Raw genomic sequence first — 17075 nt, 5'->3', positions numbered from 1 at the left:
TACAGGGCTTATATTTGAGTTGCTAAAAAAGAAGGCCATGAGCTACTCGTTTTTGTCCTACCATACGGTAAGTACTATATGGTTTTTGCGGTAAATAGATGAAAAAAAAGTCTCTCAGACTAGCTAGAATATTCAAAAAATAAGAGAAAAATGCAATGATTATGACCATCTCTTTGGCTGTGTGTTGCAAGCTTCCAAACGCTCGTAAACGAGAAGACGTCGAGCACAAGCGCCGTGCAAAGGCTGGTGCTGGACTCCATCCGTCGCTCATTTTGACTTTAAGTATAATAGGACAACGTGTCCCGGTTGAAAGAAGTGTAGAGCAAAATACGTGCAACAAATACGGCGTGGCCTCAGCTTTATAAATCGAGTGCTGCTGAAGGCATGCTTTTTCGAAAAACCCCTACAGTGTTCCCAAGGATTCTTAACAATTTTTACGGTGATTAGCATAAACTGCCCCACGCTGCCGGCAAAACCAAGGTCCTAGCAATAAAATGTTCCGCTTCATGTGAAAGTAATAATTGACTTTAATATAATAATTATTAATTTCTCTTCAAGCTAACCTTGAAACTAGGTTTTCATCTGTCAATCGATCGTGGTCTAAAGGAACGCTGTGTCTAGAATTAGTATAATCCGTATTTTAAGGCACCTATAGATTAAAGTTTGTAATGAACAATCGTAGCTAATAGAGCTATACTTAATAAATTAAGCTTGAGAAGCAGCACAAAGCCAGAACGTTGTTGCAGAAAAGGAAATTTCTGCTTGTGTTTTAGGTCGGCGGGCACCTTCAATTATCTTGTCCTAAAAATGTCCTAGCTTGTTATGAGATTAATTCTGAAAGTTGAAGTTCAGATTCCCATTATGTCACCATCCTTTCTAAATACTTTTCAGTGCAAACAGTGTTGGCGTCCATGTCATCTTAGTTCGTAGACGACATAGAACGAATCCGAATTAATTTACTGTTAGACCTTTCCAGCTTAAGCTATACGGATGCTTAGAAGATTCGTTCGTCAGTATAGATGAAATGTTAAATCCTAGGCAGCCCCAACAGAATTTGATACCTCTGTATCTAATATAGCCTGACGTTGATGCCATATATAAGATCAGAGGGTATCTGAAAATTTTAAATTTATTAAAAAGATCTGAAGTTCTTTGAGAGACAATTAACAACGATGCCGAAGTGAAACCGGCGGCGTTCTATAAATGGGCACTTGTCAAGATGTCTTAAGTGTTTAAAGGGCTTTTCATTCAGTGGGGCAGGTTAGCCAAAGGACTAACGTTGGCGCGACGATACACCTTTCTAGCAGGTAAAGAGGCCTGTTCGTACAGTCAAACATGTACGCCGCTTAATGAGTATTTTTAGAAAAGGCTGTCACACTGTTTAAGTGTTATAGACTTGGGTCCAGGGTTTAATGGGTGAGAGTCCCACAGTATCAGACAAACAACACAGTTATGAAGTCTGGTCTGCATAATGCACTTGTCCTCAACCTAAAAAAATGCGTGGCCTTGGGCCACACATTTTTTTTTGGGCAATTCTCCGTAGAGAATTATCAGATATATATATCCAAGCAAATTCAAAGTATGGTATAGCATAAAGTACATGAATATTTATGAATTCTCTCATTCTCGAGATGCGGGTCAACGTTACCGCTGCGACAGTCCATCGCGTTAGGATAGAGATTCCTAAGTTTCAAGGTTGTTAAAGTTTGAGTTGTGCACTAAATTCTTAAATTTTGTAATGAATTAAAAGCACCTGCTCCATAATTTTCTAAGATATCCCAACCGGTTAAGAAACGTGTATACCTGCTGATAATTGCTTGCCAATTAAACGAATTTAAGTGTGTAAATGCCGTAGTGTGATGTATTTAAATCTACCCCATACCTACAAAGGTCACGTTTGTGTTGCTTACAAATGAACACCTGAGCATTAGCCATATACTGTGTCATCCTTTTCCGAAAACACGGTATCTTTGCACTTCACTTTGAAGCAAATAGAGTGTATCTCTCGCGTGTGACGGTCACGCAAGCGCTACCCTTTTGATGTGGCGGTCCTGCCATGTTTCAGCATCATTATCTAAGAGTTTCTGTGTTCCGAGTTTTACGTCCGGTATCCCCGTAGGGCGTTTCATTAGACGAGTGGCTCCCAGCACGAAATGAACCGTACGTCTATGCTCGGGTTTGGACCGATTATTATTATTATCGAGGGGCTTACCTGTATTGACCCGACTCTCCAAAAAAAAACATGTAATTTTCCTTCATTCTCAGCCTTATGATGCTCCAAAGTGTGTATCAATAACGCGCTGTATAAAAAATTGGCTGATCGGTGAAGTGTGCATCACACAATATCCAAAGGTTAGCTGTCGTATGTTCATGGGTGACAATTTATGTTTCAGAGTTTATTCCTACATTACATATTTTCTATAATCGTTCTTTGAAATTATGGCCTGGTAATATATGCAACGTACGCTTCGATCCTCGATTCTAGAAATACGTATTGCCGCTTTAACGTTGCCAGCTGAGTACTTTTCATTCGTGTAGAAATGAATGTTTGTAAAACTGCGATGCGTGCATGATGTACAAGCAAATCGTAAGACAATCGTTCGGAGCGTACCTGATTTTGAGTCGTATTTTTTTATTAAGTACGATTGAACACCAAACAATTAGTCACACGGTCTAACGAGCGAAAAACCAATTCAAGCTGCATCATAAAGGTGGTACTATGATATAGGCTCAAAATGTTTACATGACTGAATTTGAACTCAGCCCCCTTAGCCGAAACGCAGAAGCTGAATAGCGTTGTCATGAACTGGAAGTCCGATGGATTCCGTGCGATAGAATCGAATGTCTGCTTAGCTAGAAGGAATCGTGTGTATCTCTTGTGATTACGGTTATCATAGGCAATCACGGCTAGCTTCTGTTCGGTGCGTTGGTTCGTGTATTGATTTGGATACAGTATTGCAGGATCAGAAGGTTTCGAAAGGACACGATGGACTTTGGCTTCACAGGGATAGATGACCCTTTTGGCTGTTATCCTCATGTGTGCTTTGCGTAGATGTGCTTCGAATGAGTCTGAGAGTTCGCTCTAGGCACGCCACTATTAACTGGAAATGCTCAATATAGCATGGAATAGAGCCTTCGAGTTTTATTATACTCAATGATGCGTAATCCTGCTTGTTAGACCGTCTGCGTCTCAGTACTGACTATCTTCAATTCCATATTATTTTACTGCCACCTATAGAATCTATGTGCGCCGTTGCAGCAGAAAACGCTGTTCGTCTATGGTGCTGACTGTTACGTGTTTGATAGGTTATCAACGTCTGATAGGTCTATGAAGCAATCCAGTACAATGTCTAATCATAGCCTTGTTAAACAATAAGAATACACAAGGAACGTGCTTCCCCTTAAGAATCAAAGCACGCCGCAACGCCAGGGGGCGCTAGCGAGGCACGAAAGCTCTGTGGGGGGTTGAAAACGGGGTGGAGGTGAGCGTTGGATTTTACCAAACTGCGGCCCTGGAGGCCCTGGGGCGAAAGGTCCAAGATGGCGCCTAGAGAAGCGTGTCAACTAAGAAAAGTGACAGACCTGCGCAAGGGGAGGTAACCAGGGACAAGCTAGATATTTTGATTAAAAACTCATTTCAATGAGCGAATTTAGAAAGAAAACGACAAACTTTACAATTTCATTGCTTAAATTTCATTCGACCTAGACACTACTGGCTCTTTAAGGCTGAAATTACGGTTAATGGGACAAATGGATGATGCGGGCTGAGCTACTGGGGCCGAAATAACTGAACAATTTCGGGGTTGCGGCCACCATCTTTCACGGCGTGTGCTCTTAGTAGAGCAGCACTGCGCTGCAACCGTTCGGGGAGCTAGAAGCAGAGTGCGCAAACGAGACCGCGGGCATCCGGTGAGCGACGTTGTGTGTATGGGACAAGACATCATCATGTGATCCAAACGAAGGCCGAGCCGCGAGCAGCAAAGGCAAGCTGAATCGGCAGCCGATTACTTTGACAGAACGATAAGCACAAAGTCCAGCAGCTACGGTGTGGGTGGGCAACGACAGATTGTCCATCATCGTCCTTGTAAATGGACAGTGAATCGGCAAATTTTCTTTTTTGGGAGCAACGTAAGCCTGTTGCTTGACTCCTGCGTCTGCTGCTGCTGCTGCTGCTGTTGGTTGAAATAACAAGCGAATTCGAAGCGCGTGACTGGTAGTGAATGGAATTTGGTTCGTAAGAAATAACGGTGTGCCAGCGGAGGGCGACGACAGGTATCGTGGCGGATATCGTAGTGCTTGTGGTGTTATGTTGAGTGATCCTGCGTCGAAGTGAAATATTTGGATCTGTTCTCTTCGTTGACAGAAGACAGCACGTCCGAGAAAAATAAAAGGAGGTCCTAAGATGACTGTGGCAAACACGCCGCAATCGTGATAGAATCCGCGAGCGAGGCTCACATGACGAATACAGAAGTTCATACCAGCCAGCCAGTCGATAGTCAAACGTCAATCAGAGCTGGGCCAACTCTCACAGATTGGGATCCTTCCAATTTTCTTTAGCGGACGAGAACTTATTCGTGCATAATTTGCAACCGACAAACGTTGCTCTTCTCTGGCGCAACAGGCAAAGTGACTCAACCACAGAACCATGTCTGTGAAAGCGCAGCCCCCCCCTCGAAAGGTGAGCAAAACATGAGCATACGTCATTTGCTAGTATGTTTTCAACGCGAGTGAAAGAACAGTACTCACACCTCATACATATGACTCAGTTAAAAGCCAGAAAAACAACTGAAGATGGTCATGCTTTTAGGGCAATCATACATGAACTTTGTCAAATAAACTCCATACAGCCTGGCCACGAACACGGATGACAATAATGGGCAAACTCAATCGCATGTGTTGCTCAGCGTTCTCGTCCTTGTGCCCTTATCCAATTGGTCTCCCTACGGTACCCAACAATGGCACAACAATCGTGCGACGTATTGACAGCTATAATACAGCTGAAATAAATAAGCATTCAGGTATGACATCCATCTTGCTTGAAAGCCTTAGTCACTGATCAGCAAACAGGCAACAAAAAACGTCGATTAAATAAAGGCGCCCGGTGTCTATTTTTCTCCCTGCCCCCTTTCATCGGCTCTCGGTACGGCTGCAACGAGCAGTTATAAATAACAGCAAAAAATAGAAATAGGAACTACGTGGGTCAGCGTCGTGGGGAGCAAGTCGAAGTGGACAGATCGATTGCCATTGTCGCGAAGTAACCGTGCGCGCGGTTAAAATAGAGACGCTCCCAACAAGCCATCCAAGTAAAGCCTACCATCTTTTACTATTACCGTCGTTCCAACATTGTCATAGCTACATAGGATCTGGCGTCCACAACAAACCAAGCGCTGGCCGTAACAAACCCGCTTGCTACTTGATGGTGACAAAGCAAAGCACCCCTCCTTGAAACAACATAGAGGTAAACGTAATGCTTCTCGACACGTGTAAGTCTGTTGATGGCTGTGTCCATCTGCCACCGACTGGAGCAAACAAATGATGCACAATCGGATACGATACATCGAGTTGAATGAACGAGTACGTTCGTAACTTGACAGCTTCTCAATGTTGGCAACAGAACGTTAAATTATACATTAGCGGATGTATTATTCCTGTATCTTGCCGTAGATGACTAGGGTTCGTATTTACGGTAAGGGTCATCGCTAAGTCATACGTTCATCTCTGGAAAATACGTTGTGCAGGCAGCACGTGGGATCGCTGATAGATAGTCTGTGAACCAGTAGAGTCGTGAATGATGGCTTATAGATGGAAAACAAGTTTATCGAGATATTATATAGTGTGCAAGGTATATATACTTAGGAGGAGGGCAAAGGCACGAATCCGGCCTTTGAAAGTATACCCGCTCTAGTTAGTTAGCTTTTCTAGCAAAATGGTTTAAAACAAATTGCTCTACAAACGACAAGAAAAAAAATAGGCAAAATCAGATTGAATTTGTTAGAGTGTTCAGTTAGTCAGTACAACAACTTTAGCCAGGCGTATCAATGTAACAAGCACTTCCCGCACCGCAGCCGATTTCAGTCGGTAACTTCTGCGAATCCTTGTTTGAAGCATAGACGGATGATCTTAGAGCATTTGACTATGCGATGTTATATGTTTGCTGGTAACTTTCCAGGTTGACAGTTGTTCATTTTGGCCACACAACGCAAATTGTCTTTGAAAAAAAGTAGCGGGATGAAATAGGTACCATGTTCTGCACACAGTTATATGTGATGCCCGGCTTCGTCTACCACCAGCAGCCCACATGGCTCCAGCCGGAATACTCGAAAATGTCAGCATTCATCTAGCAAGCGTAGGCGCCACTAAAGTTAACTTAGTATCAAGTTAACCGAAAGAACCTGCTATGGATCTTATAGCTATTTCGAAATGATAACTATGCTCATCCTGTGATGCCTTTGGTCAAGCTTCTGTTCTCCTGAACTGTGTTAAATTCAAAGATCGAATCACTGATGCTGGTAGCGTTCCCGCTTGTGTTTCTCAACATCCGTGAGTCAATTAGATTTCTGCTAAATGTTCCATCACAAAATTATTTACTCTTTAATCAAGTCCCGAAATTTTTTTTTTCGCTTCGAAAGACCTTTTTTTTTGCTATAGGAGAAAGATGCTACGAGCAGTCAGTTGCTGGCGACAGGATAGTCAAGAAGATCTTGTGTACTCCAAGAGTCTTTCCATAAGGTCGAGTGACAGCGAACGTGTCAGTAAAGATGGCCGATTGAAACTGCGAACACCTGCAACCATCGATTGATTCGTGAAAACAAACTGGGACGCACGGTATTGCTAATTGTGATCAAACAAACTGTTCAGCATACCTGGGTAGAATGCTTTAATGTTCCCTAAGCTCGCTCTGATAAAATCATTGATAGCTAAGATTTTTTACCTGTGTTTATGTAATCGTAGGCTATTTGATCAGTAAATGTAGAACTTCTGACCAAAGGCTAAATGTAAAGCCGAAGGAGTCGTTGAAATTAAGCTATCGGAAGCTAGTTTGTGAGTACATTTATTAGGTCTAAAAAAGACAGTCGGTGTGAACGAAAACCGTAGTTTGAAATTTTTCGGTCTAGAACAAAACCCGCTAAGCCTGAAGGCCTAGCTAATTATTAAATAACTGCGCTGGATACCTGGGCATATTCCGACCGTTCTGGGATTCCACCGTTATTTGTAGGTTAACCAACGAGTTTCTGCCTCTCAACGTCATAGATATTGTATCCTCTAAGAATAAGGTGAACATTTCAGGAGAGCAGACCTAAATTAGTGCCTTATTTTTTTCTATATACACTGTTTATGTGCGAACATCGTTTTCCTTGGTAAAGAAATAAATTTTAGTTCTCCAAGGAAATTTATTTTTCCATAGGTCGTTATTAGGAAGGGCGAAGGGCAGCATTCGGTTCCTTCCTATTCAGTTTGCCAATGTTTTGACCTAAACTGGAAACAATGTGGCGTCGAACGAGCGCATCCAAAGGCGACAAAGATAGCCGATGAAAGCTAGCGAAAAGGAAGTACTGAACCTGAGAACGCATGGACCCTTTTTAAGATACTGAGAACGACAGAAGGAGGGGGCTGCAGAATCAACAACGTAGAACTTCCGATGTCAACTAGCGGCTGGGGACATTTTTTGGTTAACAAGCAAACACTTCTACGGTAGGCCTGTTCAACACCCAAGGACTATTAGGATAACGCTATATGAAAATAGTATAACATTCACATTACCTTTCATTCATGTCTAGAGAATATTTGATATATCAAAGCTGCGTTCATAATAAACAAAAGGGGTGCCTCTTGTAGCAGACATTTCATTGTCTACTATATATATATATATATATATATATATCTAACCATTTTTATATAAATAATAACATCAATGTGTTTTTATAACTTAATTTTAAAGCATGATTTTTTTTTGATGGTATAATATTTTATGCAGAAGTCGATTACTTATCAAAAAGTTTACAATTGGCAATTGCGCAGTCGTTACCAGTTCTGAAGAGCGCAACTATCCATGACCAAACACGTAGACAAAGGTAGTATGGATTTCGGTCTTTAGAAAAATTAGCAAAAAAAACATTTCGACGAAATTGTTTCGCCGCTTTCGAACCACTTGTCTTATTTGATGAAGATTGATGATCAATGTTTACTTAATACAATGCTTGGAGATGTACCCCACCTTCGAAACTTTGTAACAGCCCGCTTGAAATCTGACATTGCTTTTGCAAGTGGCTATTAGCTTCATGAAAATCTCACCGCTTTATCCTAAATCAATTGAGGAGATAGATCATCATAGAGCTGTTGTCGTGACACAGGGGTGTTAAGGGGTTATCAGCTGTGCGTCAATCCGTTGATTAATTAATCACCTCGTTGGTTCGAGCGGTGTACATTGCGAGTGTCAGATTAGGCCATAAGACGCTAAAACTACAAAATTGTTGCATACCATATCGAACTTCATAACTCTGAGAAGAACCAGTGACTTACTGGCTAGTCATGATGTAATCTTCTTCCTTGTTTCTTGTGCGTGGAACTACGAGTACTCGCGTGCGTTGTATTGTAACTTGTTGGCTAACATGAATCTGACTTCAAACAGAATCACGGAAACAGGGGAATTTCTAAAATGGAGCAACTGAAATCTATAGGCAATGTGGGTTTCTGTCCTTAGTTGCATTTTTTTTTATTATAGGTGGGTGCTTCTGGCCTGGGGACATCATGCCGCAGCAGATAAAGTCGATAAGCTGATTATCGTATTAACCATCCAAGCCACCTACTTAGTCACAGAAAGAATCATTAATATGACACAGTTGATGTGTTATAATTTGTGTTTCAGTAGATAGTACATGAAATGATATGAAGATATTGTGTGTTAGTTATATCTCGACCCCTTGGAAGAAAGATAGACTCACTCATGGTACAGGCATAAGCGTATTTTGTTTAACTTGTGTAAAATAAAGTTATTTTGCGGTCAGGATAGAGCGTGACGCCTTGCTGGCGATGGGCCAAAGTTGTAGCTCTTCATCCTTTAGCTTTTTTTTTGCAAGCGGTGATAGCCAACCTCAGTATTTATGTGTTTTGCGTAATAGTATCAATCTTATATTGTGTGGCGATTCTAGGTTTAGATAAATGACAAAGATGCTGCACTTGGGACGCCTTTTCGTGCAGTTGATATTTTTCGAGAATTTACCCCACTTGTGAAATGTATAACGTAGCGAAATCAAAGGAATGATGACTGACTACCAGCCTTTGAGAGTTTCAGGCCCCTGTAGTTCCTTACACAAAATGTATCCACTTTCTATTGATCCTGAACTCATGTCGTTACTGCTGACGTTTTGAAGCTTTTCATCACACCGTCTCGTTCACAACCGTAGAGCGTATGTGGTGCTCACATAACCGAACACAGCTTAGACGAGCCGTGTCTCGATGCACACCGTCCTGGCATTATCCTAATTTAAACTTGTCGGTAAGATACTTCGCTAAGCAACCGCAAAAGCAATCCAATAATCACACTCAAAGCATCCCGAATTTCCGGTGCACTTCCGGTAGTATCCGTTAGTAGTTTTTTTTGTTTATCATTTAGCTTACGTTGTGGTACGTCAAGAGTACTGCGTCGCTTCGTAGATTTTCGTCGAAGTTATTTATTTACAGATTTGGCCTAAATATTAGATAGCAAAAGCCACGTCTTTACTCGGGCTGTACTACAAGTTGTTGTAATGTAAAAATTCACAATGTATCACATTGATGTCACCTGCTACACGGTACAGTCCTATATATGATATACCTATACGATAACGTTGCAATGTATCATACCGTTCATCTAAATCGAGCTGGGTTTCTGTCGGTGCAAAATCAACGTCAAACGTTTCCGTCGATTCAGCTCGTTGCTACATGCGCCTGTATCAGAAAGTGTCGTGGTAGGTATTCCTTTGTTAAACTATGGAGCCGCCTCGTTTGAGTCGCTCGTCTTCACGAACAAATCTATGATAAAAGATATTGTCAATGATTGAAAATAAACCTCCTTATATATAAGGCGAGGCATTACAGTGCGAATAACTACAGTACTTCAACGTGCGAGATATCGCATATAAACATATTTCGACAAAGAGAAAAGATGTTTCGTACGATAGATAAACTCAGAGATTCTAATGAGAAGTTTTCTAAAGAAACTGTCCTAAGCAAAGTATCGACATCGCTCACGCTGAACCTAACCAGGGCCAAGAAAAAATTAAGGGCCTTCTTCGAAGTTGCTGTATGCTCTTCGTTTGCTCAGGCAAGCTTCTCGGACCTCGCGACCTGTAATGACGCGTTGAAATAGTTGTTTTTGTATCCTTTCAGCATGACAACCCACAGGCATAATTAATGCTAAGATAACCTGTTTTGCCCTGCAGGCCTGCCTTATCTTGATATATCAACGAAAATGTTTCGCCTATTCATACTATAATTTGTTAGTTTATATATAAAAACCCAGTTGCCAGCAAATTTTAACTGACCTAGCGGTCATATTCTTGTTATAGATTTCGTAGGATGGACATCAATAACGGCATCTACCGATAGCTCCGAAGTATGTCAAAGGAACTTTCAGCTCTATGCCTAGTAGTGCTAAAAGAATCATTACAAAACGTGTCGAATGAGACATAACGCCATGTTACCATCAAATTAGAAGTCTGTGTTTTAACCGCTTTCCGTATATTGTTTTGGATACTTGCGATTCATTCGGCTCGGTTTCGTCACAACCTATCCTGAAGATACCCATACTTCTTCCTTAGCCTTTGAAACTTTAAGAAGATCAACTTTAGAATTTAGCCGAGTTGACGATTTCATCAGTATTTTACCTGACAACCTTTTGGATTTTTGCCACGCAGCCGATAAGATGCGTAATAATGGATCGCAATAAGAGCAAAAAAATAGACCGTGGAGAAAGAAGTATCCGCTTGTGTCGAAGTGTAAAAGGAACTGACACTGCAGTTCTACTAATGGTTACTTGGAGATATATTTTCCCTTTAGGGTTAAAAGTTGACCTAATTTTTCCGGCAAAGCTTTCGACTGAGAGGTAACGGCAAACAAATAGGTTTCTATCCATCCCCACTTTAGATTCTCTCTCGTTTCAGATGCTGCAGGTGACACTAGAACGGCGGACCAATTGAGCAACGATGACTATGTAATTAAGGCAAAAAGATGATCGTCAACTGTGTATAATAGCAATATCTTGTTTGCCGTCTACGCCTGGTAGTCTGGTATCTGACAACACCGTAGCGCTTGCAGTTCATACTTACAAAAACGATACTTTCGCTTAAGAGGAAGCTAAAGTCATCTCACCAGAACAGGGCACTTGAGGCTTAATTTTCTCGAATGCAGGAAAAATGGGTATTAGCAAGTGCATCTGTCAATATGTGAAGTATTATATGTTCGTTATTATTTATTTACCTGTAGGTGAACCTATGTGCGTCTTATTACGAACGACACATATACGACTGTATCTGTGGGCGAGACAGCTCTGCTGCAGCCGGCTACCTGCTTTAGTACCATGTACTCTGGAGGAGTATTGTCCTCGATCATCGTTGGAAGACCGAACCGAAGAGCTGTGGGATAGTTGCATAGACTTCATTTACTTAGCCTCGTATTGTACGATGTTAGATGTCCTATCTAATACCTGAAGTTATGCCCAGTACAGTGAATACAATTATGTACCAGGACACAGCCTATGCGAGTACTTTACTGCCTGTTCATATGCTCGTAGCGGCTTGTGCTACTGCGGCAGTGAAGTGCTGACAGGGGTTGCGTGCCTATACGCAATTTCACTGCTCAGTTTCGCAGACAGCGCGCGGAAGGTTCATGGCGTCGTCGACCAACAGCATCGATAGCTGTGCCCACATAAATAAAAGCAGGTCGCGTACCGTCAACCATGCGGTGCTTAATGCGACCTGACAGCAATTCCACCGAAAAGGTCTGTGCGGGGTATAGGGGAATAGCTCGTACTGCACGAGATGCTCGTAACTGTCGCCCCGCAATAATATCCGGCATCCGACATAAAAATCAGATAATTTGGAAAAGGGCACTTGTGATAGTAGCGTTCATATCAGGAGCCGCTATCTTTTGCACGCCCTGTTTCGCTAGACGGCCCGCTGACTTCCCCTTAGCGATCGCCCCGTGGCAATATCGAGGAGCAACCACTGAGAAATAAGAGACACCAATGATTCTGGGGACCCTTGTTATGCCACAACACCAACAAGCATTGAGAATGAGGGGGCACATGATGCACGGTACGAAGCGGATGCGAACTCTTCAACACCATCTGCCGCTTACAAGAACGAACCACTCGCCAAGTGTGGGCAAGCTTCCTATATGTGAAGCTTTGGAATCTGCAGACGACTATGAACGTATATGAGTGCCGGTATGTCGCTTTGACTTCAGCTACCTGGGTTTTGCACTTGTGTATGGGTAAGCAAACGACGGGCGAAAGAGATTGTCGCGATCCGGCGGACGTGGTTGCACGAAGGTTGTATTTCCGTTTGAAAATATGTTCATCTCCGGCATTCGCTTGTTCAAAACAGCCATACGTGACCTACTTCTGCTGGTGTCAACACTAACGGTAGCCGTCCAGGCACAATCGACAAAAGACTGTCAAGAGCAAGAAAAAATGTGTTTTCAAACATTCCTAACTAGGAGGCTGTAGACCGCCAATAATTAGAGCAAATTATTATAGAATTTTAGGTCTACGTGAATTCTTACCCCAGTCAGTTACGGCGCATTGCATATAGCCATTGTTGTTGCATGCTAGCACAAACACGGTCATTTTATCTGTGATCGATTGTTAAAATTGATGGTGTTTACTTAAAAAGGTAGTGCACATATTAAGGCCTGTCTTTATTAGGTTGCGGCTAGCTTCAAGAGACCGTTCCAAACTTTGAAAGCCAATTGTAAATGTGTTATGAATATGTACAAGGATTCCAGATACAAGCTCGCTCAATGGCGTGCGATTGTCGTCTTATAGAATATTATACGGATTTACATACAAATTCACACGAGCAAATCTGGCAGGTATTCTTCTCTGGAAGGTAGGTCGATTTATAGAATTGTTATTCGTGTATAAGGTCACTTTAGAAACTCGAACTTTCAAGTTAGCCGCAGAACTAAGTTAAGTGCGAAAACCTTAATATGGACAACAAAAGCATTGGGTATTTCAACCTATCTAAAAAACGGGTTATCCTCGTTATATATTGCATTAAAAATATAGTTATTACAAATTAAATATAGTTATACAAATAATAACACATCTAGCTTATGTTCAAATAAAAAAACAGTGACGTATATGCCTAAGCCATAGCTGTTTTCAACACGTGACACGAAATATATATCAAGCAATGTGTATTGTAAACATCATATAGACGTTGACCTAATCTTGGCCTATTATAGATAGGGCAAAGTTGCTAACAACGAACTAGATAATACTTGAAACTCCAATAAAGTAGACAAATTATAGGATTGATAATATATATATATTTTTCAATGGGCCTGAATAACGGTTTTGCTTAACCAACTGCCATTGCAGGTGAAGCACTCAAATCAACTAAAAACGGTTCATAGCGAGCAGCTATCTAAGTTGCAGTTGAAGCACCAACAGGACACCGAATTGCTCGATGACATCCGGTAGGTCTTGGCGTACCCCAACTGAGACTAAGCCTTAACAGCCAAATGAATAATTGTAAAGCTGAAATTTCTCAAAGTTGTACGGTCCCATCAAGGTGTAAGTCTGAACTTATGTAATTCACACATATATCTAACAATGTATAATTCTTTATAGTCTTTAGGCCTCACTGAAACCGGCTTCAACCGTCTAAGGACCAATGACATCATAAATGCTTAACTAAAAAACCGGGCCTAAATTCGAATTGCAAACCAGCGAACTGTAGATGATTTATGCCAAAAAGGTTTTCTTCTAAGCAAACTATTATTTCATCTAGTAAAGCCTAAGTTTGGATAGAGGTGATTCTTATTATCGTTTGAACCTTCAAGCCCTATTTTGGCGTATTTTGGTAGCAGACTAATCTAAATACGGCTCATTGCTCATATTCAACTAAGTGTGAATTAGTAGCTCTATAATAGTTACACTACGATATTGACATATACAAATTATTATTGCAATTACTTTTTTGCAGGAATTTCACGAAGATCCGCGCACAAATCGAAAAGGACTATGGTACGGCGATGGTCAAATTGGCTACGACATACCTGGCCAAAAAACCGCCGCCCGGAATCGACTACAAAACTGAAGATAAGGCTGAAATTAAGTACGTATTTATAATTAAAAAAAAATTATTCACGCCTGTTAGTGTGCACAAATTTTCGGACACGTAACGAATCGCGTAGACTAAGGGTGGACTTTCTAAGTTCTTAGGAAAAAAAGTGTATGTGTAGCGTATCTTTTTTCATCAGAAGTAATCTTTATCAGTGAAAGGATACGTGATAGTTGATTAAAAAAGGGAAATAATTAATTTTACCTTTCGGAAAGACAGCTCACTTTATTTATTTACTTTTATACAGCTGAAGTATTTTATAAACATAGTCAAATCTTTAGTTGATTCGACCGATTAAGACCCTCAATTGATGTAGATCAATTCTTCCAAAATCAAATAATAACTACAAGTATAAACGTTGATCGTTGACTGTTAAGATATACTAATCACATGTATTATTTGTAAAATAAATTACCCTTGCCAACACAACTGGTTTGTTGGGTTTGGGGTTTCTGAACAAAGTTTTTATTTGAGCCAAATTCTTCACACTCACTAATAAATTTAGGAACAGGCAGCTTTAGTGCGTCTGTGGGAACCGGTTGCATGGTTACCTCTTTTGTTGAGCTTGAAAGTCATACAATAGAGCCTTGATTGTTTGTCCTTGAGATATAACTTTCCCTTTGAAAACCCTGTTGATCTCGCAAAGACGAAGCTCCCTTGAGTCACATCTTCAACACACTCCTTCTGGCATTGTTTGTCGATAAATAGATTGCTTCAGTTGTCCAAACGAAAGTTTTATAACGATAAACAATAGAGCGAATAGTATAATTATTGCGGTAAACATTATAACCGTTAGTCCTTAGACTCTAAGTACGGTCATAGGTTGACATGGCATAGACATCACTGATTCTGATGTGGGTAAAATAAAATATATGTATATACTCTAGGTATATACATGTGAGGTGGTCACGAAGGACTAAAAGGGAGGTTGACGGAAGTAGGCTTAACCGACAAAAAAGATTAGACCTGAGCCGTACGGCGAGCAAGCAATTGTATATTGCACGAAATCGCATAGATGGAAATAACTCTAGAGAAAAACAGAGCAGGGGACGTACGATAACGATGGACGAAAGTTCGATAGCGCCAGGACCCTTGCAGTACTGCGGTTACACCACACAGCTGCTATGAAAATGGCCAGCCAGGAAGCTTTGCCGCAAGGATGCGAGGCTATTGATCATTTCATAAAGTGCTGTTGCACAAGGAGGACATGTAAACGCTGCGTAGAGACAACATGAATACTAGCGATGGCCGAGTATTTTGGCCAAAAATGTAGCTAATAGACAGCTGGCAGTTCGGATACGGCTGGAGTCCTAGTCAATCTCCGATATATTGATAGTTTTTGACCAATAACCTACTTTTTCAAACTATTTCTATATTTATGTATTTTTGAAAATTAGGATAAAGGTTCTCTTTTCCAGCAGCTCTATAAACACTTCATATTTCAATCAGTCCTTTGTAACTTTTTCATAGTTTGTAGGACCCAATTTTCGTATATGGGTAAAACTCGTTGTATCTGGGACTCTCCTACTGGCATTACCTCCTTGGTTTGCTGGTCTATCGGAAACAAACAGCGAAATTTAAGGATACAATGCAACTAACGCCTGCCAAGAACAACGGCGGCGATATCATGTGAAACTGTCACTACAGGATGTCAAATTGGCCAACTGTGAGCCTATTAGGACAAATTCTTCGATCTGGGCACGAGTAGTTTGAAGACAAATAGAAATCTTCATAGCAACGTAGATACCTACAGCCTGTCTAACGGTCACCTCTGCGTTTTCGAGTAGTTTTTTACAAGAAGGAAGGACAAAGTGTTGTGCATTAAGCCGATTATAACATTAAAGAAATACAACACTTTACTTTATACAAAAATGCCACAAGAGACGTAGATATGGATAGTTTTTGCGCATCCTTTTACCAAAAACTCGGCAGGAAAGCTTGTATTGTTTCCCATATGACCCCGATAATGCCGCACATATCTAAAGTGATCCAACAGATACTGAAATTCCTTATTAAAAAATAATTAGTTAACAATAGTAGAAATATATCAAACAATGTGCTACTATTCTGGGCTTCGCCGATTGCTTTTGACGCTAGCATCGAATCATTCATCTTCTTAACCCACCATCTATTTGTATAATGAAAATATCTATATTATTCGTTTATGTTTGTAAAACGAAGCAAACTTGCTCGAAGTAGAAAGTGACTGTACTCAAAAAGTATCTCTTTAAGCCTCTCAATTTTATTGAAATACAAATAGGCTTAGTCCTATAGCCTGGTTAACTCGTAAATCTGCACAGCCAACAATCGTATTTGTGTAGTCGTCGGCTGACTTCTCCTGGCTGAGTCATCAACTCATTAGTATTCCAGCGTTCGTTAATTCCATCAGTCATCGAACATACTCTGCCTATCAGATCAGCCGTCGGGCTAATATGATCTAATGGTCTGACACGGTCAGTGTTCTGCTAGTTATTCGAGTTGACAGCCTTAACGGCATTGACAAGCTGCATCGGAACAGACAGCAGCTGGTAACGCCCGGCGCTTCCATAAATGTATTATGGTAATGGTTTTAAACAAAACGAAGACTTTAGACGTGGAACACAGTTCAGCGCGTTGTTGTCCCTGTTAAAGCCATCCTCCCTGCGCTATTTTCTCTTCGCAAAATGCGCGTACATAAAGCGCAGCCAACCCTTTTGTAGCGGACATGAACTTTGACGGCGATTTTCTTTTCAAAAAGGGCGCGCTTAC

The 17075-nt window shown here is 41.1% G+C and overlaps 1 protein-coding gene across 5 annotated transcripts in view; it reads left to right on the top strand.

The window, feature by feature from the left end:
* The window catches only part of nwk (FCH and double SH3 domains nervous wreck), a 107293-nt gene that overhangs the window by 74011 nt on the left and 16207 nt on the right, over positions 1-17075 (top strand). For 4 of the 5 annotated variants that reach the window (XM_086984665.1, XM_086984667.1, XM_086984675.1 and 1 more), the window contains 2 exons: positions 13583-13680; positions 14190-14321. In XM_086984665.1, coding sequence (XP_086840791.1) covers positions 13583-13680; positions 14190-14321 — 230 coding nt within the window. Of the gene's footprint in view, positions 1-3562; positions 4679-13582; positions 13681-14189; positions 14322-17075 lie in introns of those variants that run through there. The other variant, XM_022817299.2, reaches the window with a different exon arrangement.

This window comes from Varroa destructor, unplaced genomic scaffold, assembly GCF_002443255.2.
Source record: "Varroa destructor unplaced genomic scaffold, Vdes_3.0 BEIS01000001.1, whole genome shotgun sequence".
NCBI lineage: Eukaryota > Metazoa > Arthropoda > Arachnida > Mesostigmata > Varroidae > Varroa > Varroa destructor.
Note: the sequence above shows the minus strand (reverse complement) of the source record. Positions and strands in the feature narration are given on the sequence as shown.